This window comes from Lithobates pipiens, unplaced genomic scaffold (assembly GCF_037356315.1).
Source record: "Lithobates pipiens isolate NorthernLeopardFrog02 unplaced genomic scaffold, aLitPip1_a1.2 Scaffold_22, whole genome shotgun sequence".
NCBI classification, from domain to species: Eukaryota; Metazoa; Chordata; class Amphibia; order Anura; family Ranidae; genus Lithobates; species Lithobates pipiens.
In genome coordinates this window covers 11689388-11710289 of record NW_027507784.1, presented here as the reverse complement: position 1 = coordinate 11710289, position 20902 = coordinate 11689388, and the positions used below count along the sequence as shown (strand labels likewise).

General features: G+C 43.3%; 1 protein-coding gene across 2 annotated transcripts; it reads left to right on the top strand.

Moving 5' to 3' along the window:
• Positions 1 to 5378: 5378 nt before the first annotated feature.
• On the top strand, positions 5379 to 20155 carry LOC144000373 (uncharacterized). Of its 2 annotated transcripts, XM_077494174.1 has the most exons (5): positions 5379 to 5799; positions 8509 to 8632; positions 14859 to 14932; positions 16934 to 17498; positions 19957 to 20155. In XM_077494174.1, exons 1-4 carry the CDS (start codon positions 5472 to 5474, stop codon positions 17485 to 17487), a joined length of 1080 nt encoding a protein of 359 aa, XP_077350300.1. In that variant the 5' UTR covers positions 5379 to 5471; the 3' UTR covers positions 17488 to 17498; positions 19957 to 20155. The 2 variants fall into 2 exon arrangements, with proteins under 2 accessions (XP_077350300.1, XP_077350299.1); XM_077494173.1 differs by having other exon boundaries at positions 5380 to 5799; positions 16934 to 20155.
• Positions 20156 to 20902: the final 747 nt, after the last annotated feature.

Below are 20902 nucleotides of genomic sequence, written 5' to 3'. Positions count from 1 at the left end.
CGTCGATAGACGTCCTCCCGGTAAAGCAGGTCCGCGCTGTAGCCATCATTCAGCTATAGTGCGAATCTCAAGCGGTTAAGGATCTGGGGCACATAGAAGAGAAGAGTACCAAATGATGGGTGTGGTCAAATTGTGCATAGTGGGAAATGGGTATGGTTTTATAAAATATGAACTTACTGTATACGCTTGTTTGAGCTGGAGACCACACTGGAAGGATTTAAAGGATTACTGGTAGTTATTTGGTGGTTCCGCGGGTGGATGGTGGTGCTGGTCCCCCTTTTTTTTTGGAGGTTCTACTGCTACCTTATTGGTGTGACAGTTTTATTACTTCAGGGGAAACAATATTTGAATGGGGAAGGAGGAACGTCCCATGTGCGGAATAATGCATGATGGCAGAATACAATTGTTTATTCACCATATATAAAAAGTATATATTGAGCCAATGCATTTCGGGGGATCTGCCTCCTCCTTCTTAAGGGCTGCTGGTATGTGTTAACGAAAATGGTTGGGCTCTGTGGTGGTCCTAGAATTACATAAGCTGGCATCACACAAACCGATATTCTGCCTTTACAAGTAATTCTAAACCCACTATGGAGTCCGCCCATCTTCATTAGCATGTACCGACAGAAATGATGATACCACCATGGAGCCCACCCATCTCTGTTAGCATGTACCAACAGAATTCTGATATTAACATGGAGCCCACTCATTTTTGTTAGCACGTACCAACAGGAATTCTAGTACCACCAAGGAAACCACCAATCTTCATTAGTGCATATCAACAGAAATTCTGGTATCACCACAGAGCCCACTCATCTTCATAAGCACGTGCCAACAGAAATTATGGTACCACCAGGGAGACCACCCATCTTTGTTAGCGTATACTTTACCAACAGAAATTCTGATATTAATTTGGAGCCCACTCATCTTCGTTACCAACAGAAATTCTGGTACCAACACAGAGCCCACTCATCTTCATAAGCATGTCCAAACAAAAATTGTGGTACCACCACAGAGCCCACTCATCTTCATAAGCACGTACCAACAGAAATTCTGGTACCACCAGGGAGACCACCCATATTTGTTAGCGTATACTTTACTAACAGAAATTCTAAAATTAATTTGGAGCCCACTCATCTTCGTTAGCAGGTATCAACAGAAATTCTGATGATACCATGGAGCCCACCCACCTTCATTAACGTGTACCAACAGAAATTCTGGTACCACCACAGAGACCACCCATCTTCATTAGTGCATATCAACAGAAATTCTGGTACCACCAGGGAGACCACCCATCTTCATTAGTGCATATCAACAGAAATTCTGGTACCACTACAGAGCCCACTCATCTTCATAAGCACGTACCAACAGAAATTCTGGTACCACTACAGAGCCCACTCATCTTCATTAGCACGTACCAACAGAAATTCTGGTACCACTACAGAGCCCACTCATCTTCATAAGCACGTACCAACAGAAATTCTGGTACCACCACAGAGACCACCCATCTTCATTAGTGCATATCAACAGAAATTCTGGTACCACCAGGGAGACCACCCATCTTCATTAGCACGTACCAAAAGCCCTGAAGGAGAGAGAGGCGGTTCCCCGAAATATATATATAAATTATAATTATATTTATTTCAATCACGTGATCTCTGTTCTCAGCTGCATAAGACGCTGAGAGAGCTAGGGGTGATAAAAGAGCAGTACATTGAGCTTCCCAGTGAATGGCTGTGCAGGGCGGCGTGTCAGCACAAGTTTGACCATTAGAGGAAAGGTAGGCTCCCAGCACAGCTAGAAAACTAACCACACAGGGATGGATGTGCTCTCATGCCTAGTGTGATCAGTTTGAAATAAGAAAAGAGAAGGGCTCGCAAGGACACTGGTACAATCAATGAGTGTGGGGGGTGTTCTGGAGTCCTAACACACTCCCTGTCCTAGAGTGGTGACTCCACTCCATAGATACAGTCTGGTGAGTGTCCTTGTAACTTCCTCTGCACTGAACATAGATATCAAATAATCTTATCGGCCTTCCCATATATCTTCAGTGAACTTCAAAACACCCCCACCCTGTAATATAGATAAGGAGAGGGTGAAGAGCTTGTACTCCAAATTAGGAGAGAAGCCTAAGGCCGGCCATACACAGGGGAAATTTCTTTCCTGCAACCGTGGGAGGCAGAAAAGAAATTAGCTCAATTCCTCCATCAACACAGGCAGTGTTAATGCGGAAATCCCGTCCTGCTGGGCCACTGTCTTGTCCTTTTGGGGTGGGGGGGTTTGGGGGAAACTCTCCTCCCAGGAGAACACAGTGATTATTGCTAGGGGCTATAGCAGCCGCTAGCGATAATCACAAGAGAAACCGGCTGGCATGTTGCACCCAAGTTGATCGAATGACCAACTTGGTACAATCAGCCTGCACATTAACGAATCTGAACCGGCCAAGATTTGAGCCCTGTATGGCCAGCCCAATATGACAAAGCTGCTCATCCATTCATACAGTACAATGAGTGAGCGATGTCACTAGAGTTTAGCGGACACCTGGATGTTTGGGTTCGATGGCTTCGGCCGAACTTCGCAAAAAACTTCGAGTTCGGGACTCAAACTTGAACCTGAACCTCATTGAAGTCAATGGGGACCCGAACTTTTGTGGACTAAAATGGCTCTAAAAAAGTAATGGAAAGGGCTAGAGGGCTGCAAATGGCAGAAAAATATGTTGTTAAGAGCATGACAAGTGTTCTGCAAACAAATGTGGATAGGGAAATAACTTAAAATAACATAAGATACATAAAAATAAAAAATAATAGGCTGGAGGCCCCCCTTCTCAGAAGAAGAGGTACAGAAAGTCATTAAGAACCTCAAATCAGGTTCTGCTCCAGGCCCAGATGGTCTCCACCACCCTGACTCCACATTGGACAAAAAATGTTAACGCAAAGACACAGGGAACCCCACTTGATCCTCACCTAAACACAGCCTACATTGCAGTAATAACGAAACCGTATAAAAAATAGCAGAATAGAGCAACAGTATCTCTAAAGTGTGTATCTCACACATACAGATATGCAGGAAACACTGTAAAATATTTATTTTTGGCCCTAAATGGGTGTTTTTAGAATAGCAGAATAGAGCAACAGTATCTAAACGGTGTATCTCACACCTACAGATATGCATAAAATGCTATTCCAAAAATGTTGCCCTAAATTTTTTATTTTTTTGGAATAGCAGAATATTATTTTTATTATTATTATTATTATTATTATTCACGATTTATATACGGCCAACATTTTACGCAGCGCTTTGCAATGTATAGGGGGACAACACAATTACAGTTAATTACATCAAATCATTCTCTGTAGCTATTACCTTTTGTTCCACCACATTTAATTACATCAAATTATGATTTAATTACATCAAATCATTATACATCAATAAAATACATTTAACATTTGATGAATCAATTAGAATAGAAGAACAGTATCTAAAGTGTGTATCTCACACATACAGATATGCAGTAAACACTGTAAAATGTTTTTTTGGGCCCTAAGTGGGTGTTTTTAGAATAGCAGAATAGAGCAACAATATCTAAACTGTGTATCTCATACATACAGATATGCAGAAAATGCTATTCCAAAAATTTTTTTTTGCCCTAAATTATATTTTTTTTGAATAGCAGAATATTATTATTATTATTATTATTATTATTATTCATGATTTATATACGGCCAACATTTTACGCAGCGCTTTGCAATGTATAGGGGGACAACACAATTACAGTTAATTACATCAAATCATTCTCTGCAGCTATTACCTTTTGTTCCACCACATTTAATTACAACAAATCATTATACATCAATCAAATACATTTAACATTTGATGAATCAATTAGAATAGAAGAACAGTATCTAAAGTGTGTATCTCACACATACAGATATGCAGTAAACACTGTAAAATGTTTTTTTGGGCCCTAAATGGGTGTTTTTAGAATATCAGAATAGAGAAACAGTATGTAAAGGGTGTATCTCACAGTAACATATGCAGTGCTGGTGCTCTGAGCTTGCATAAAATGCCCGCCGACGCCAACCTAACTAACAGATGGATAAAAGTTATCTTTTCTCTGGCACTGGGCTCAGGGCAGGGTAAAAAAGATTGTGCACGGCACCCACACAACTAAATCAAGGTAGACCGTTCATAATTATATTTCTGAAGCAGGAATCCTATCTAATTCTCTCCCTCAAAGCAGCAGCCAGGAACCTTTCCCTACACTGTCTAAAGCAGAGTGATGTGCAGTGCTGTGTGCCTCTAGCTTATATAGAGGCTGGGTCACATGCCGCACTGGCCAATCACAGCCATGCCATTAGTAGGCATGGCTGTGATGGCTTCTAAGGGCACACCAGTTAAACAAATGTTGATTAGCTGCCCTGCAGCTGTTTAACCACTTTCCGACCAGCGCACGACGATGTACGTCGACAGAATGGCACGGGCAGGCAAATGGGCGTACATGTACGTCACTTTAAATTTGCCGCCCTGCCATCGGGAGCCCTTCACTACACTGCAGAGTGCATGAGCATCATGGGAAATGTAGTTCCAAAACATCTGGGGTGCCAAGGTTCGCCATCACTGACATAGGTAGTGCTATACAAGTCATGCATTCATTCATTCATCACCTGATAAAATAAAAGTAAAGAACCTAAAAAGTGCCCCCTAAGGATCCATAAGGTGAAATCCATTACATTTTCATTCATGGGTTTAAAGTGATTGTAAAACTTGAATTGAACTTGTTAAACATTAGAGTAAGTTATACTTATCTCCTCTGTGCAGTTGTTTTGCGTAGTGCGGACCAGATCCTCCTCTTCTCAGGGTCCCTGACCGGCACTTCTGTGCCCCCCATGGGAAGCTGCTTTCCAATGGGGGGGCACTCATGCATGCTCGATCCAGAGCCGGGGCTGTTTGCATCTACTCAGACACACAGCCTGGCTTAGCCCCCCGATCTCTGCTCACAGGTTTTGATTGACAGCAGCAGAAGCCGATGGCTCCCCCTGCTCTCAGCCCAGCCGGGGAACGCCCGGAGAGGGGAGAAGAGCTGCTGGAGATGTGCACAGAGCTGGACCAGTTCCAGGTGAATATTTTCGGGGAGGGGGGTGTGGAGGAAGCAGTAAGGTAGAATACCTTTTACCTTTAGAACCACTTTAAATATAATTAAACTGACTTGTTAAACAAATTAAAAAATATATAAAATGAAACAAAAACAAGGAAGAAGATAAGTTCATTGTGTTTTCTCAGAAAGAAGGGCTGTGACGGGAACAAAGAGCTCTTCACAATCTGAGAAATCATTACACCTTCAATTTTAAGAGATTTTTTTACATTACACCGTCAGCCCTAAACCAGCAGGAAGCTCTTTAATGTTGTCGTAAAAGTTGGTGGAACCTTCACTCTCTGCAGCCAGAAGGAAGACGGAACGGGAAGAGCCAACCATGGATATGGACAAGCTTAGAGCCGCCATTGATAGTTTTAGCTTTGATAGATGTAAAGGGGGCAACCAGGGCTTCAGCCGGATCCTCATCCAGCTGTTTGGGCTGCTGGGCCATGGAAAGTCCTCATTCATTAACACCTGTATATACGTCTGGCAAGATGGTGAATACCAGAACTGGGCAAAGGCGGACGAAGAACTTGGAGGACACCACGGAGGCCATACAACGGAGCGAATCCCACACCGACTCACAAGTAACATTGTGTTGGTGGACAATCGAGGTTTGGGGACAATGAACGCATATGAGACCGGAGAGATCTTCGCCCAGCTTGGTGAGTGTGAGAATAACCCCCCTCCCCCGCCGCTTTATTGGGCGCCGCAAACCCTAACAACACTGAGGAACGAGGTACTAAAAGAATATAGAGGGAGGTTACAAAACTACATAGATTGTCAGGAGGACATATGGACAATTGTTTATTAGGTTCAACCAAAAGAAAAAAAAAAAAAGAAAGAAAAAACTTGAATCATCAGAGCCATAAACTTGCACTTGATTCAGAGGTAGGAAAAAAAAAGTCAATGCATAATCTAATCTAATAATAATTTACTTCACAAAGGGAAAAAAAATCATTTGTAATCCCTGAAGGCAATCAGATACGACCCGGATCAGAAGTCTGCTGCATTTTTTTATTATTGCTATTAATATTGGGCTATATATTTTTATTTTGTACATTTAGAAACACTTCTTTTTAAGAATTATCGGGTTACTAGAACTGTGAAGAAGCAATTCCCTATACAGAGATTAAATCTCTTTTTCTTTTTTATTGTACATATAGAAGCTAGGCTTGTGCAATTCGTTTCGTAACGAATCGAAATTCGGCCGAATTTTGCATCCGAATGTCCGAATAAAAAAATAACAAATTACAATGAATATGAAAGAAATATAACGAATGAATTTGAATGAATTTGACATGATTCGGTAATTCTTTAAAGATCTAATGAAACAAAAGGTCAGGTCAAAGTAAATCTTATAGTCCAATCAGCTAAATGATTTCAACATGATTCAAAATTATTTCAACATGATTCGACCTTATTTCAACCACATTCAAAAATATTTTGTGACCCGAATTTAGGGCCATGTATCTTGGGGTCACTTCGTGCTAGAAACTCCATTCATTGGATATGTTGTAGTGCTAGTACTATTGTGTTTGCATACCAAATTTGGGATTTCTAGCTATAAATGACCCCGAGATATGTGGCCCCAAAATCGGGTCGCAAAATGTTATTAGTTATTAGAGCAGAGAATGACATTTTGTGACCCGATTTTGGGGCCACATATCTCGGGGTCACTTATAGCTGGCCTTTTTTGTTTTTTTTTAAGTCTGGCCTATTTTTAAGTCTGGCCTATTTTTAAGTCTGGCCTGTTTTTTTTTTTTCTTTAAGTCTGGCCTGTTTTTTCTGTCTGGTCTGTTTTTTTCTTTCTAAGTCTGACCTGTTTTTTTTTTTTTAAGTCTGGCCTGTTTTTTATTTTTTAAGTCTGGTCTATCATATCCCCTCTCAGGCGTCTCTTCTCCAGAGAGAATAAGTTCAGCGCTCACAACCTTTCCTCATAACTAATATCCTCCAGATCCTTTATTAGCTTTGTTTCCCTTCTTTGTAGTCGCTCCATTTCCAGCACATCCTTCCTGAGGACTGGTGCCCAGAACTGGACAGTATACTCCAGGTGCAGCCGGACCAGAGTCTTGTAGAGGGGAGAATTATCGTTTTATCTCTGGAGTTGATCTCCTTTTTAATGCCAATATTCTGCTTGCTTTGTTAGCAGCAGCTTGGCATTGCTGAGCCCATCATCTACTAGGACCCCCAGGTCCTTCTCCATCCTAGATTCCCCCAGAGGTTCTCCCCCTAGTCTATAGATTGCATTCAGATTTTTGCCACCCATATGCATTATTTTACATTTTTCTACATTGAACCTCATTTGCCATGTAGTTGCCCCTCCCCCCCATTCATTTGTTCAGATCTTTTTGCAAGGTGTCCACATCCTGCGGAGAAGTTATTGCCCTGCTTAGCTTAGTATCTGTCAGCAGCCTAAGCCCTTGTACACACGGTCGGAGATTCCGACAACCAAATCCGTCGGATTTTGTCCTTCCAATTTTGTCCGACGGATTTTGTCCAAAACTGTTGCATACACACAATCGGACGAATTTGTCGGAAAATCAGATCTTTCAGAACGTGGTGGCGTTATTTCGTTACGATGGGACTACGTTCAGGCTAGTAGCCAATAGCTTTGATGTAGGAATTTGATCTGAGCATGCGTGGCACTTTGTCCGATCGGAATTCTCTACACATGATCGGAGTATGTCCGATCGGAGCATTTTGTCGGAAAATATTTCCGGCAAGTTGGAAAATTTGGTCCGACAGATATTCCGACGGAAACAGTCCGATGTAGACCACACACAGTCGGAATATCCGACAACACGCTCCGATCGGACACATTCCATCGGAATCTCCGATCGTGTGTACAAGGGCTAACACTGGCTGTGTTTGGCTGGTCACAGCGTGTATACCCTGATAGTCACGTGTACTCCACACTAGGTGGGGCTTCTCAACGTGTCACTGGATGCATGTGCGTGGACCTGACCCATGTTGCCATTGAGATATCAGGCCATTCACCCAACTTTTTAGACACCCCTCGTATATTGAGGAAATAGAACAACCAATCAAAGACAAGTGGTCCAACATAAGAGAACCGGTGTCCTGAGTCATCTACTTACAACTGAAGGAAAAAATAAATAAATATTTGATTCAATGAAAAAATCCATACTCACCTGTTCCACTGAAGTCAGAGGATACAGGTATGGAAATAGAGCGTCATCACGAGGAAATGTGCTGGGGACAGTCATGGTCCATGCATGCGCTCATTACATTCAGGAAAAGGTTTCATCACTGAATTGATGAAGGTCAATTGGAACGATGGCCAAGCTCAGAGACCTTTATATCTCACTGTTAAAATTCAATCAGATTTATTTTTATTTTATTTTTTTCAGGTAATTTGCTTCCCCTGGGAAAACAAGTGGAATGGAGTCGAGGATTTGGTCTTGTAGACAGGATCGTAAAATCCGAGAAAATAGTAAAAACCTCCGATTTTATTATACCGGTCTTGGTGCACAGGTAAGGATCACAAAGGTTTTTTATGGCCAGGAGTTCGCTTCAGGAGAGGCTCAAAAAGATACTGTATGGCTGTAAAAAAAAAAAAAAATACATTCTGGGACAATCGCTTTCTTGGAGTTTCTTGGAAATTGGGGACAGGGCCAGGTTTGGAAGATCCCCTGAATTCTGGGAGAGTTCCAGATTATTTACATACAGTGCCTTGCGAAAGTATTCGGCCCCCTTGAACTTTTCAACCTTTTGCCACATTTCAGGCTTCAAACATAAAGATATAAAATTTTAATTTTTTGTGAAGAATCACCAACAAGTGGGACACAATTGTGAAGTGGAACGAAATCTATTGGATATTTTAAACTTTTTTAGCAAATAAAAAACTGAAAAGTGGTGCGTGCAAAATTATTCGGCCCCTTTACTTTCAGTGCAGCAAACTCACTCCAGAAGTTCAGCGAGGATCTCTGAATGATCCAATGTTGTCCTAAATGACTGATGGTGATAAATAGAATCCACTTGTGTCTAATCAAGTCTCTGTATAAATGCACCTGCTCTGTGATAGTCTCAGGGTTCTGTTGAAAGCACAGAGAGCATCATGAAGACCAAGGAACACACCAGGCAGGTCCGTAATACTGTTGTGGAGAAGTTTAAAGCCGGATTTGGATACAAAAAGATTTCCCAAGCTTTAAACATCCCAAGGAGCACTGTGCAAGCGATCATTTTGAAATGGAAGGAGTATCAGACCACTGCAAATCTACCAAGACCTGGCCGTCCCTCTAAACTTTCAGCTCAGACAAGGAGAAGACTGATCAGAGATGCAGCCAAGAGGCCCATGATCACTCTGGATGAACTGCAGAGAACTACAGCTGAGGTGGGAGAGTCTGTCCATAGGACAACAATCAGTCGTACACTGCACAAATCTGGCCTTTATGGAAGAGTGACAAGAAGAAAGCCATTTCTCAAAGATATCCATAAAAAGTCTCGTCTAAAGTTTGCCACAAGCCACCTGGGAGACACACCAAACATGTGGAAGAAGGTGCTCTGGTCACATGAAACCAAAATCCAACTTTTTGCCCACAATGCAAAACGATATGTTTGGCGTAAAAGCAACACAGCTCATCACCCTCAACACACCATCCCCACTGTCACACATGGTGGTGGCAGCATCATGGTTTGGGCCTGCTTTTCTTCAGCAGGGACAGGGAAGATGGTTAAAATTGAGGGGAAGATGGATGCAGCCAAATACAGGACCATTCTGGATGAAAACCTGTTGGAGTCTGCAAAAGACCTGAAACTGGGATGGAGATTTATCTTCCAACAAGACAATGATCCCAAACATACAGCAAAATCTACAAAGGAATGGTTCACAAATAAACGTATCCAGGTGTTAGAATGGCCAAGTCAAAGTCCAGACCTGAATCCAATCGAGAATCTGTGGAAAGAGCTGAAAACTGTTGTTCACAAACGCTCTACATCCAACCTCACTGAGCTCCAGCTGTTTTGCAAGGAAGAATGGGCAAGGATTTCAGTCTCTCGATGTGCAAAACTGATAGAGACACCCCAAGCGACTTGCAGCTGTAATCGCAGCAAAAGGTGGCTCTAAAAAGTATTAACGCAAGGGGGCCGAATAATTTTGCACGCCCCACTTTTCATTTTTTTATTAGTTAAAAAAGTTTCAAAAATCCAATAGATTTCGTTCCACTTCACAATTGTGTCCCACTTGTTGGTGATTCTTCACCAAAAATAAAAATTTTATATCTTTATGTTTGAAGCCTGAAATGTGGCAAAAGGTTGAAAAGTTCAAGGGGGCCGAATACTTTCGCAAGGCACTGTAGAAATATCCCCATTAAAAACAACAAAAAACAAAAAAAAAACAACAACATTTGCAATAAGATATTTTTTATATGCGCCTGATTTAAAATGATAATTTCCTTATTTACTGTTCCCATTTATTTTCTTTGTCTCTAGGACAGACACGGCACGATACAGCCAAACTGAATTTGTGTTTCTAAGCCCACACAGTCGGACATTCCAATGGAAAATGTCCGATCGGACCGCGTTGTCGGATAATCCAACCGTGTGTGTGGGCTCCATCAACTGTTTCCGTCGGAATATCCGACCGACAAAGTTTTAGAGCTGGGCTATAAAATTTTCCGACAACATGATCCGATCGGACAAAGTGCCACGCATGTTCAGATCAAATTCCTAGACCAAAGCTATTGGCTACTAGCCTGAACGTAGTCCCGTCGTCACGAACGAACGTCATCACGTTCCGAACGATCGGATTTTCCGGCAACTTTGTCTGACCGTGTGTATGCAACACCAGTTTCGGGCTAAATCCGTCTGACAAAATCCGACGGATTTTGTTGTCGGAATGTCCGACCGTGTGTACAAGGGCTGATAGTACTAAGCAGCTTTTTGTTACCAGTTTAGCTCTCGCCCCTGAACACCCTTTTGGACCAAGTGTACATTTCTGCCACGAGCCTGTTAAAGAGGAAGTCAACCCTGATGGGTTGACTTCCTCTTTCATTCCCTGCAAAGGTAAAGCATAATGGACTACTATGCATCGCATCGCACAGTAGTCCATTATGTGCCACTTACCTGACACAGGAGCCAGCGATGTCACCGCTGTCCTCTGTAGTCCAACGCATCGATCTTCTCGGTGGATCTCGCCGCTCCGCCGCTGTCATTCGGCGAAGCCGCGATGACGTCACTCCCGCGCATGCGCACGGGAGCCGCCACGCGTGGCATATCACCGTTGACGGCGGCGCACTCTGTCTACAGCGCATGCGGTGCCTGTCTTTCGGCAAATATCTCCTAAACCGTGTAGGTTTAGGAGATATTTCTTGGACCTACAGGTAAGCCTTAATCTAGGCTTACCTGTAGGTCAAAGTGTTGTAAGGGTTTACAACCACTTTAATTTTAATAACTTTGTCATTACCAGAATTGTAAAGGAATACATATATATATCATGTTTTCTTAAAAAGCAAAAAAATAATAGCTTTGGGAAGAAGGGGGAAAAAGGAGTTAATCAGAGCTGATTAGGATTAACTAAAGGAGCTGATTGGTTCCAGCTGTGTCCAATCACAGTGGGAGCGGAGCTCCATTGGCGCATGCACATGCCCCCTTATACCGCGTGCACGAAATCACGTAAAAGGTATGTGATTTTGTGCAGCCAGTAGTATATGTACAGTAAGCGGTCTGGAAGCGGTTAAAAAATTAGAAAAAAAATTTGGAAAAAAAAGTAAGGTTGCTTTAAAGCAGGGGGTCTCAAACTTGCGGCCCTCCAGCTGTTGCAAAACTGCAAGTCCCATCATGCTTTTGCCTGTGGGAGTCATGCTTATAACTGTTAGCCTTGCAATTCCTCATGGGACTTGTAGTTTTGCAACAGCTGGAGGGCCACCAGTTTGAGATCCCTGCTTTAAAGTAGGCTTGTGCAATTCGTTTCGTAACGAATCGAAATTCGGCCGAATTTTGCATCTTTCGGACATTCGGATGCATCCGAATGTCCGAATAAAAAAAAAACAAATTACAACGAATACGAAAGAAATATAATGAATGAATTCGAACGAATTCGACAAGATTCGAAATTATTTCAACCGCATTCGAAATTATTTCAACATGATTCGACATTATTTCAACTGCATTCGAAACTATTTTGTGACCCGACTTTAGGGCCATGTATCTCGGGGTCACTTGGAGCTAGAAACTCCAAATTTGGATATGTTGTAGTGCTAGTACCATTGTGTGTGCATGTGTTCGCAAAATGTTATTAGTTATTAGAGCAGAGAATGACATTTTGCGACCCGATTTTGGGGCCACATATCTCGGGGTCACTTATAGATAGAAATCCCAAATTTGGTATGCAAACACACCAGTACTAGCACTACAACATATCCAAATTTGGAGTTTCTAGCACCAAGTGACCCCGAGATACATGGCCCTAAAGTCGGGTCACAAAATATTTTCGAATGTGGTTGACATAATGTCGAATCATGTTGAAATCATTTCGAATCCGGTAGAAATATTTTCGAATTTCGTTGAAATATTTTCGAATGTGGCCGATTTTTCGAATTCGGTAGAAAACTAAATGAAATCCGAAAACGAATTTAAGGAAGTTAACGAATATAACTAAACGAAATTAATGAATTAACGAATTAAAACGAAACAAAACTAAACAAATTTTTTCCTTTTGCACATGTCTACTTTAAAGTCACCCTATCAGGTTAGGAAAATGCACATGAAATATATGTAGATGGAAAAGCGATATTTTGCCATATTAATATGGCCAATAGAAGGTCATGTCATAAACGTATTTTAATTTGCATGATTAATCTGCTCCACTTTCATGGACTGCATGATCAGTAGATGAATGTTGTAAGGTTTAGTTTTGTCAGAAACCATGAAATCAGACCGAGACAGAAGTGCAGTTAAATCACACTTGTTTAATAATAAAAGTAAAAAGAACAAACGTAGTCAAAACATAGCCAAAGTTCAGTAACCGGGATAGATAGTCAGCCAGGCCAGAAGTCAGAGATCAATGTAGTTGAACAGCAAGCAGGATCTGGAGCCAGAAGGGATGTCAGAAAAGACAGTTTTTAAACAGGAACGCAGGAAATAGTCTCTTGTGATGTTGACCAAGGTGAAGGCACAGATCCTCTGGACTGGACAGCTTTAGTAGGCAGGACTGACAAGCAGGATCATCAACAGTTGAGTAACTGTGGAGAGAGATGGGAGCTGCAATTAGCCGACGGCTGAGCGGCCAACTCAGAGAAGGAAGGGCTGAGCCCCGCCCTGATAAGTTTACACTTGTGGATGGAGGGGCAGTAAAAATAGGTGCCACATTTTGTGCATCCAGGTGGATTATACAGTACCTGCCTGCAAGAATGTGTTTCCAGCGCGATCCCAGTGTTTCCAGCACTGGTTCTCGGCGACAGGCTACTGAATATCTCGTGCTGGCTGCAATAGGAAAAACATTTCCTATTGCAGCCAGCACGAGAAAGTGACAATGTCACCTCTCTAATAAAAAAACTAGCATGGGTTCCCCTCCAAGGGCATGCCAGGCCCTTAGGTCTGGTATGGATTTTAAGGGGAACCCCTTACACTGAAAAAAACGGCGTGGGGGTCCCCCCAAAATTCATACCAGACCATTATCCGAGCATGCAGCCTGGCCATTCAGGAAAGAGGTGGGGAAGAGTGAGCACCCCCCCTGAACCGTACCAGACCACATGCCCTCAACATGGGGGGTGGGTGCTTTGGGGAAGGGGGCGCCCTGCGGCACTCCCACCCCAAAGCACCTTGTCCCCATGTTGATGAGGACAAGGGCCTCTTCCCGACAGCCCTGGCCTTTGGTTGTCAGAGTCTGCGGGCGGGGGGCTTATCAGAATCCAGGAGCCCCCTTTAATAAGATCCCGGCCCACCACCCTATGTGAATGAGTATGGGGTACATGGTACCACTACCCATTCACCTGGGGAAAAAAGTGTCAATAAAAAAACACTCTAGACAGGTTTTTAAAGTAATTTATTAGGCAACTCCGGGGGTCTCTTCTGACTTCAAGGGTCTCTTCCGACTCCTCCGCTCTCTCCGGCCTCTTCTCTCGCTCTCCAGTTCTTCTTCCCGGCTCCTCCACTATCTTCTGCTCTTTTGCCGCTCTTTTGCTAGTGTTGGCCCAGTTTATTCCCTCGTCTTCTTCCCTGTTCTCTTCTTCGGATGTTGACACAACGCTCTCTCCCGCTGTAATGCCGTGTGTGAGGAACGCAACAACTTATATAGGCATGGGGCATGGTCACCTGGTGACCCAGCCCCTTATGACGTCACAGTCCCGGGCATGCTGGGACTGTGACATCATACGGAGCGGGGTCACCAGATGACATCACCAGGTGGCCACGCCCCATGCCTATATACGTCGTTGCGCACCTCGCACACGGCATTACAGCGGGAGGAGAAGCAACCCTGTTGGCCTAGGAGGAGGAAGGAAGAGACGTCATGCAGGGGAAGCCAAGGAAGGAGGATGCAGTGTGAAGTCACCGCCCAGAGGAAGCACGCGCCATAGATGGGGTTAGCGCTCGGCTGGGGGAGTGGGGGAGACCCAACTGACTGGGGGGTGCAGGAGATCAACTGGCTGGGGGGTGTGACCGTTGACGGATTGCCCCCCCAAAAAAATACCACCAGCCGCCCCTGCCTTAAGCATTATATGTAAAAAATAATAACTGTTCTCTCTTTCCCATCTTATTTTAGTGTGAAGAAAACCATTCTTCCTGAGGAAAAAGCTGATCTGAAGGCTTTGCTTCATACAGCAAAAGATTTGACTGGTAAATAAAACTTCCCATTGATATATTTTATATACAGTTTTTACTGTATATCACTATAACAGCTACAGTCTGCCAACTGCTTTTTTAGTCAAAGTATGTTTCTAAACCTAAACAGTACAATATTGAACTAGCTAATAATGAGCCAGACGAAACGCGTTGGTTCCATACTCTATCCAGGCCATTGCGTGTTACATGCTGTTTTCCTGTTGGATTTTTTATGACATGCTTTTTATCTCTGCTTATGATTGATGGCCTGGTCATTAAGGGGGTTAAACCTTCCGGAGCTGAAGTGGTGAATGCATGCCCAGCATGGTGCATCTTCCAATTAGACCGCTTTCACACTGGGGCGTTTTCAGGTGCTTTTGGGCTAAAAATACTGCCTGAAAAACGCCTCTCTGTAGCCCCAGTTTGAGAGCCTGAGTGCTTTCACACTGGGGCGGTGCTCTTGCAGGACATTAGAAAAAGTCCAGCAAGCAGCATCTTTTGGGCAGTGGAGGAGTGTGTATAAACCCCTCCTCCACTGCCCCTGCCATTGGAATCAGTGGGCACCACCGCCGAAGCACCTGCAAAGCCTAAGGCTACTTTCACACAGGGGCTAGGGGGCCTTAGCAGTAAAGCACCGCTAATTTTAGTGGTGCTTTACCGCTGTTATAGTGGCGCTTTTCGGGCTCTAGCAAGGCGCATTTAACCTCTGATAGCGACCAAATAAGGGGTTAAAAGTGCACGAAAAGCGCCGCTGCCCAACCGCTTTGCAGGCGCTTCAGCAGCAGTGCCCATTGATTCCAATGGGCAGGGGCGGTGGAGGAGGGGTGTATACACCACTCATGCAATGCTCCAATGATACTGCTTGCGGGACTTTTTCTAACGTCCTGCAAGCACACTGATCCAGCGTGAAACCACTTGGGCTCCCACACTGGAGCTGCAGGGGGGTCTTTTTCAGGCACTTTACAGGTTCTTTTTCTAGCCCAAACGCATCTATAGATCTTACTTTGTGCACTGGTGGACATTCATATTGGAACAGGAAGGGGTCATCCCAAAACTGTTACCAAAAAGTTGGTAGCATGAAATTGTCCAAAATGTCTTGATATGCTGACGTCTTAAGAGTTCCCTTCACTGGAACTAAGGGGCCAAGAAAAACAACCCCACACCATAATCCCCCCTCCACCAAATGATTTAGACAAGTGCACAAAGCAAGGTCCATAAAGACCTGGATGAGCAAATTTGGGGTGAAGGAACATGACTGGCCTGCACAGAGTCTTGACTTCAATAGAAGAATAATTGTGTTGAATTAGAGTGGAGACTGTGAGCCAGGCCTTCTCGTCAACATCAATGCCTGATGTCACAAATGCTCTTCTGGAAGAACGGTCAAACATTCCCATAGACACATCTCCTAAACCTTGTGGACGGCCTTCCCAGAAGAGTTGAAGCTGTTATAGCTGCAAAGGGCGGAGCCAACTCAATATTGAACCCTACGGGACTAAGCCCTTGTACACACGGTCGGAATATCCGACGGAAAATGTCAGATCAGACCGTGTTGTCGGATAATCCGACCGTGTGTGGGCCCCATCGGACTGTTTCCATCGGAATTTCCAAAGGACCAAGTTTTCCAGCTTGGCTATAAAACTTTCTGACAATCATGACAAGGTCCGATCGTGTAGTGTAGAGAATACAAAGTGCCACACATGCTCAGATCAAATTCCGAGACCAAAGCTATTGGCTACTAGCCTGAACGTAGTCCCGTCGTAACGAAATAACGTCATCACGTTCTGAACGATCGGACATTCCGACAACTTTGTCCGACCGTGTGTATGCACCAGTTTCGGACAAAATCCGACGGATTTGGTTGTCGGAATGTCCGACCCGTGTGTACAAGGGCTTAGACAGGGATGTCATTAAAGTTCATGTGCGTGTAAAGGCAGGCGTCCTAATACTTTTGGTAATACAGTGTATAATAGAGACTCTTCTACATTTAACTATTATACTCTTTCTTTGTCTTTCCAGGGGTTTTTCCTATTGTGATTCTCACCCACAGAACATTTGGGAATCTGGTAACTGTTGAGTCCACTTTCAAAGAAATGGGCATTGAAAGGATCTTTTCATTTGAGAATTACACTCGAGAAGACCATCTCGAAACCAGAGGAAGACACGAGGAAGTGCTGAGTTTCCTACAGGAAGTAATCAAGGATGCCGAATTCCGGGTGGAACATCAGACCCGGGATCCGGAGAAAGAGATGCAAGAACGGAAACAGTTTGTTGTGCGCTATGTTCATGAGCGGGAGAAGAAGATGGAACTGGAACATTTGGAAAGAAAGAAAGCCTTAGAGCAAGCAATACGGAAGAAAGAGTTACAAAAACAGGAAGAAGAGCTGGAAAGAGAGAGACAGAGGAGAAGACAAGCTCAGGAGGACGAGGAGCGCAGACTAAGGGAATCCATTGAGAGGCAGAGATTAGTCAATCAAGCCAGATATGAAGAGGAGCTCCGAGCTCAAGAAGAGGCCATTACCAAAAAAAACAAGAAACGCTCTGGTATTTTTGGCTGGAGGAAAAAGAAATAAGGAAATAAAAGGTGAGGGTCTAGTATGGTGTAGGATCCTCCCAAAATACATTACAGACCCCCTACCCAGGCAGGCAGCATAGCTAGCCAGGAAAGGGGCATCAAGCATGTTACCCCTCTCCGAAACCATACTAGACCACATGCCCTCAACACTGGGAGGGGGTACCCTGCAAGATGGGGGCAAAATCCCCTCTCGCTGCATACCAACCCATCCCGATGTTGAGAGGGGCCCCCTTCTCACATTCCTGACCCAGTGAATGTGAGGGTCTGCCAAAATGGGCTTATTAAAATTTAGTTTATCCCCTTACCGCCGAGCATACGCAGATGTGCGTACTCGGCTTTCGGGGGGTATACCGGGATGATGCCCGCACCTGCAGGTACCGTTTTTTTCAGTTGGCGATTGGCTATCCAGCCATAACAACCGAAGAGGCTAAAAACCGCTCGGCTGTTATGCCGGAGGAGCGGGAGGGGACGTCCCCCCCTCCCGCCGCTGTTACCGGTGCTGCCGCTCGATCGGGAGCACCGATTCACGTTCCGCTGCCTCCGGCTGCTGGGGAGGAACTGGAACGAAGCCGTAATCGGCTTCGTTCCAGTCTCCTCATAGTAAACACGGAAGCGACGTCATGATGTCCCGTTTACTCGGCTGCCAATGGCGCCGGTTTAAAAAAGATATACAGTATTCAGATTCGCCGTTTTCAGAGATCTGAATACATTGAAGTGCAGAGGAGGGATCGGGGGGGTTCTTTTAGACCCCCGATCCCTCCATAAAGAGTACCTGTTACCACCTATTACTGTCACAAGGGATGTTTACATTCCTTGTGACAGCAATAAAAGTGATCACATTTTTTTTTAAAAACAATTTAGTCATTTTAAAATAAATAAAAAAAAAAATGTAAAGCGCCCGCCGCCCCCGCGAGCTCGTGAAGCAAAGAAAACGCATACGGAAGTCGCACCCGCGTATGTAAACGGTGTTCAAATCACACATGTGAGGTATCGCCGCGATCGTCAGAGCGAGAGCAATAATTCTAGCACTAGACCTCCTCTGCAACGCTAACCTGGTAACCGTAATTTTTTTTTTAAAGCGTCGCCTTTTGAGATTTTTAGGTACCGTACTTTGTCGTCATTCTACGAGTGCGTGCAATTATAAAGTGTGACATGTTTGGTATCTATTTACTCGGCGTAACATTATCTTTCACATTATGCAAAAAAATTGGGCTAATTTTACTGGTTTGTTTTTTTTTTAATTCATGAAAGTGTCTCTTTTCCCAAAAAGTTGCGTTTAAAACACCGCTGCGCACATACCATGTGACATAAAATATTGCAACAATCACCATTTTATTCTCTAGATTCTCTGCTAAAAAAATATATATAATGTTTGGGGGTTCCGAGTAATTTTCTAGCAAAAAATATGGATTTTAACTTGTAAACACCAAATGCCAAAAATAGGCTTAGTCATGAAAGGGTTATTATATAAATGAAAAAAAAAAAAAATTAAAAAAAAGACTTTACTTTCTACTTTTTTTTTTTACATAAAACAACCAATAAAATCAAACTTCTTCATAAATTCAGGGAAAAATATATTCCGCTACATGTCTTTGGTAGAAACCAAACTGCATTTATGGGGACCCTACTATAGTTCTGATCGTGATCAAGATACTGATCCCTACAGACATTGTGCAGTAAATCCTTGGATTGCCAGCAGAATTCGTTCCGGAAACATGCTTGTAATCCAAAGCGCTTGTATATCAAAGCGAATTTCTCCATAAGAAATAATGGAAGCTGAGATGATTCGTTCCACAACCATTTATTCATAAGTCCTTCAGTTTATAGTCCATATAAAATATTAGAGCAATGTGATGGTTGAGTAACCATAAAAAGTCCATCCACAAATGGAAGCCTCCATAAGGGGATTAGAAGCAAAATCCAGCAGGAGCTCCAGAGTATAAAAGAGAAGAGAGGCGCCTATAAAGCCCCGTACACGCGATCGGATTGTTGGCCAACAAAACCGTGGAATTTTGTCCGAAGGGCGTTTGCCCCAAACTTGTCTTGCACACACACGGCCACACAATTGTTGGCCAACAATTACGAGCATGGGGGGTTATTTACTAAAGGAAAATCCACTTTGCACTGCAAGTGCACTTGGAAGTAAAGTCGCTGTAGATCCGAGGGGGACATGCAAGGAAAATAAAAAACAGTATTTTACCTTGCACATGATTGGATGATAAAATCAGCAGAGCTTCCCCTCATTTCAGGTCTTAATTTCAGATTTAGCACGACTGCACTTCCAAGTGCACTTGCAGTGCAAAATGTATTTGCCTTTCGGAAATAACCCCCACAGTGACGTACTGCATGGTTTTTCAGCTCTTTAGCGCCACCCCTTGGGCTCCTTCTGCTAATTTCGTGTTAGTAGAAGTTTGGTGAGTGTTGATTCGCACTTTTCATTTAGCGCTTTTCATTTTGTGCTTTTCAGTTTGTTTCTGAGCGGCCGTTCGTCAACCAGCCATGTTGCGGAATCGGAGGAGATAACGTGTTATTTATTATTGGCCTTGGAGTTATTGCTTTGAAATAATTTTTTTGGGGTTGAATAATACTGATTTGATTTGTTATATTTTCTATATTTTTGGATGCATAGAATGCACCTTTTGGTTAAGTTGTATTGGCGGATATCATGTCTAATTGTATTTGTTTTCTTTTTTTAATGCACAATAAAAAACATTGTGTAGAATAATACTTGGCGATGTGTTTTACTTCAAATTACAGTTGGGGAGTCGGCAGTTACATTTAAAAAAATACAATGTAAAATTAACAAAGGACACCAACATTGTTGTATCTTTGATCTAAGCCCTTGTACACACGGTCGGAGATTCCGACGGAATGTGTCCTATCGGACCGTTTTGTCGGATATTCTGACTGTGTGTGGTCTGCATCGGACTGTTTCCGTCGGAATATCCGACGGACCAAGTTTTCCAACTTGCCGGTAAAATTTTCTGACAAAATGCTCCTATCGGACGTACTCCGATCATGTGTAGCCTACTCCGAAGGGCAAAGTGCCACGCATGCTCAGATCAAATTCCTAGACCAAAGCTATTGGCTACTAGCCTGAACGTAGTCCTGTCGTAACGAAATAACGTCATCACGTTATGTACAATCGGATTTTCCGACAACTTTTTCCGACCGTGTGTATGCAACAATACTTCCGGAACCTCTTCCGGAATTACTCCGACGGATTTGGTAGTCGGAATCTCCGACTGTGTGTACAAGGGCTAAGAAACTCCGGGATAATGGTGTTGTGGTTCTTGCACCAAAAAACAAACAAACAAACAAAACATAATAATATTATTCTTGATATCACTAGATAGATAAAGCCTTTGAAAATTACAGTACAATAACTCCATCAGTATCATCAGCAAAGCAGC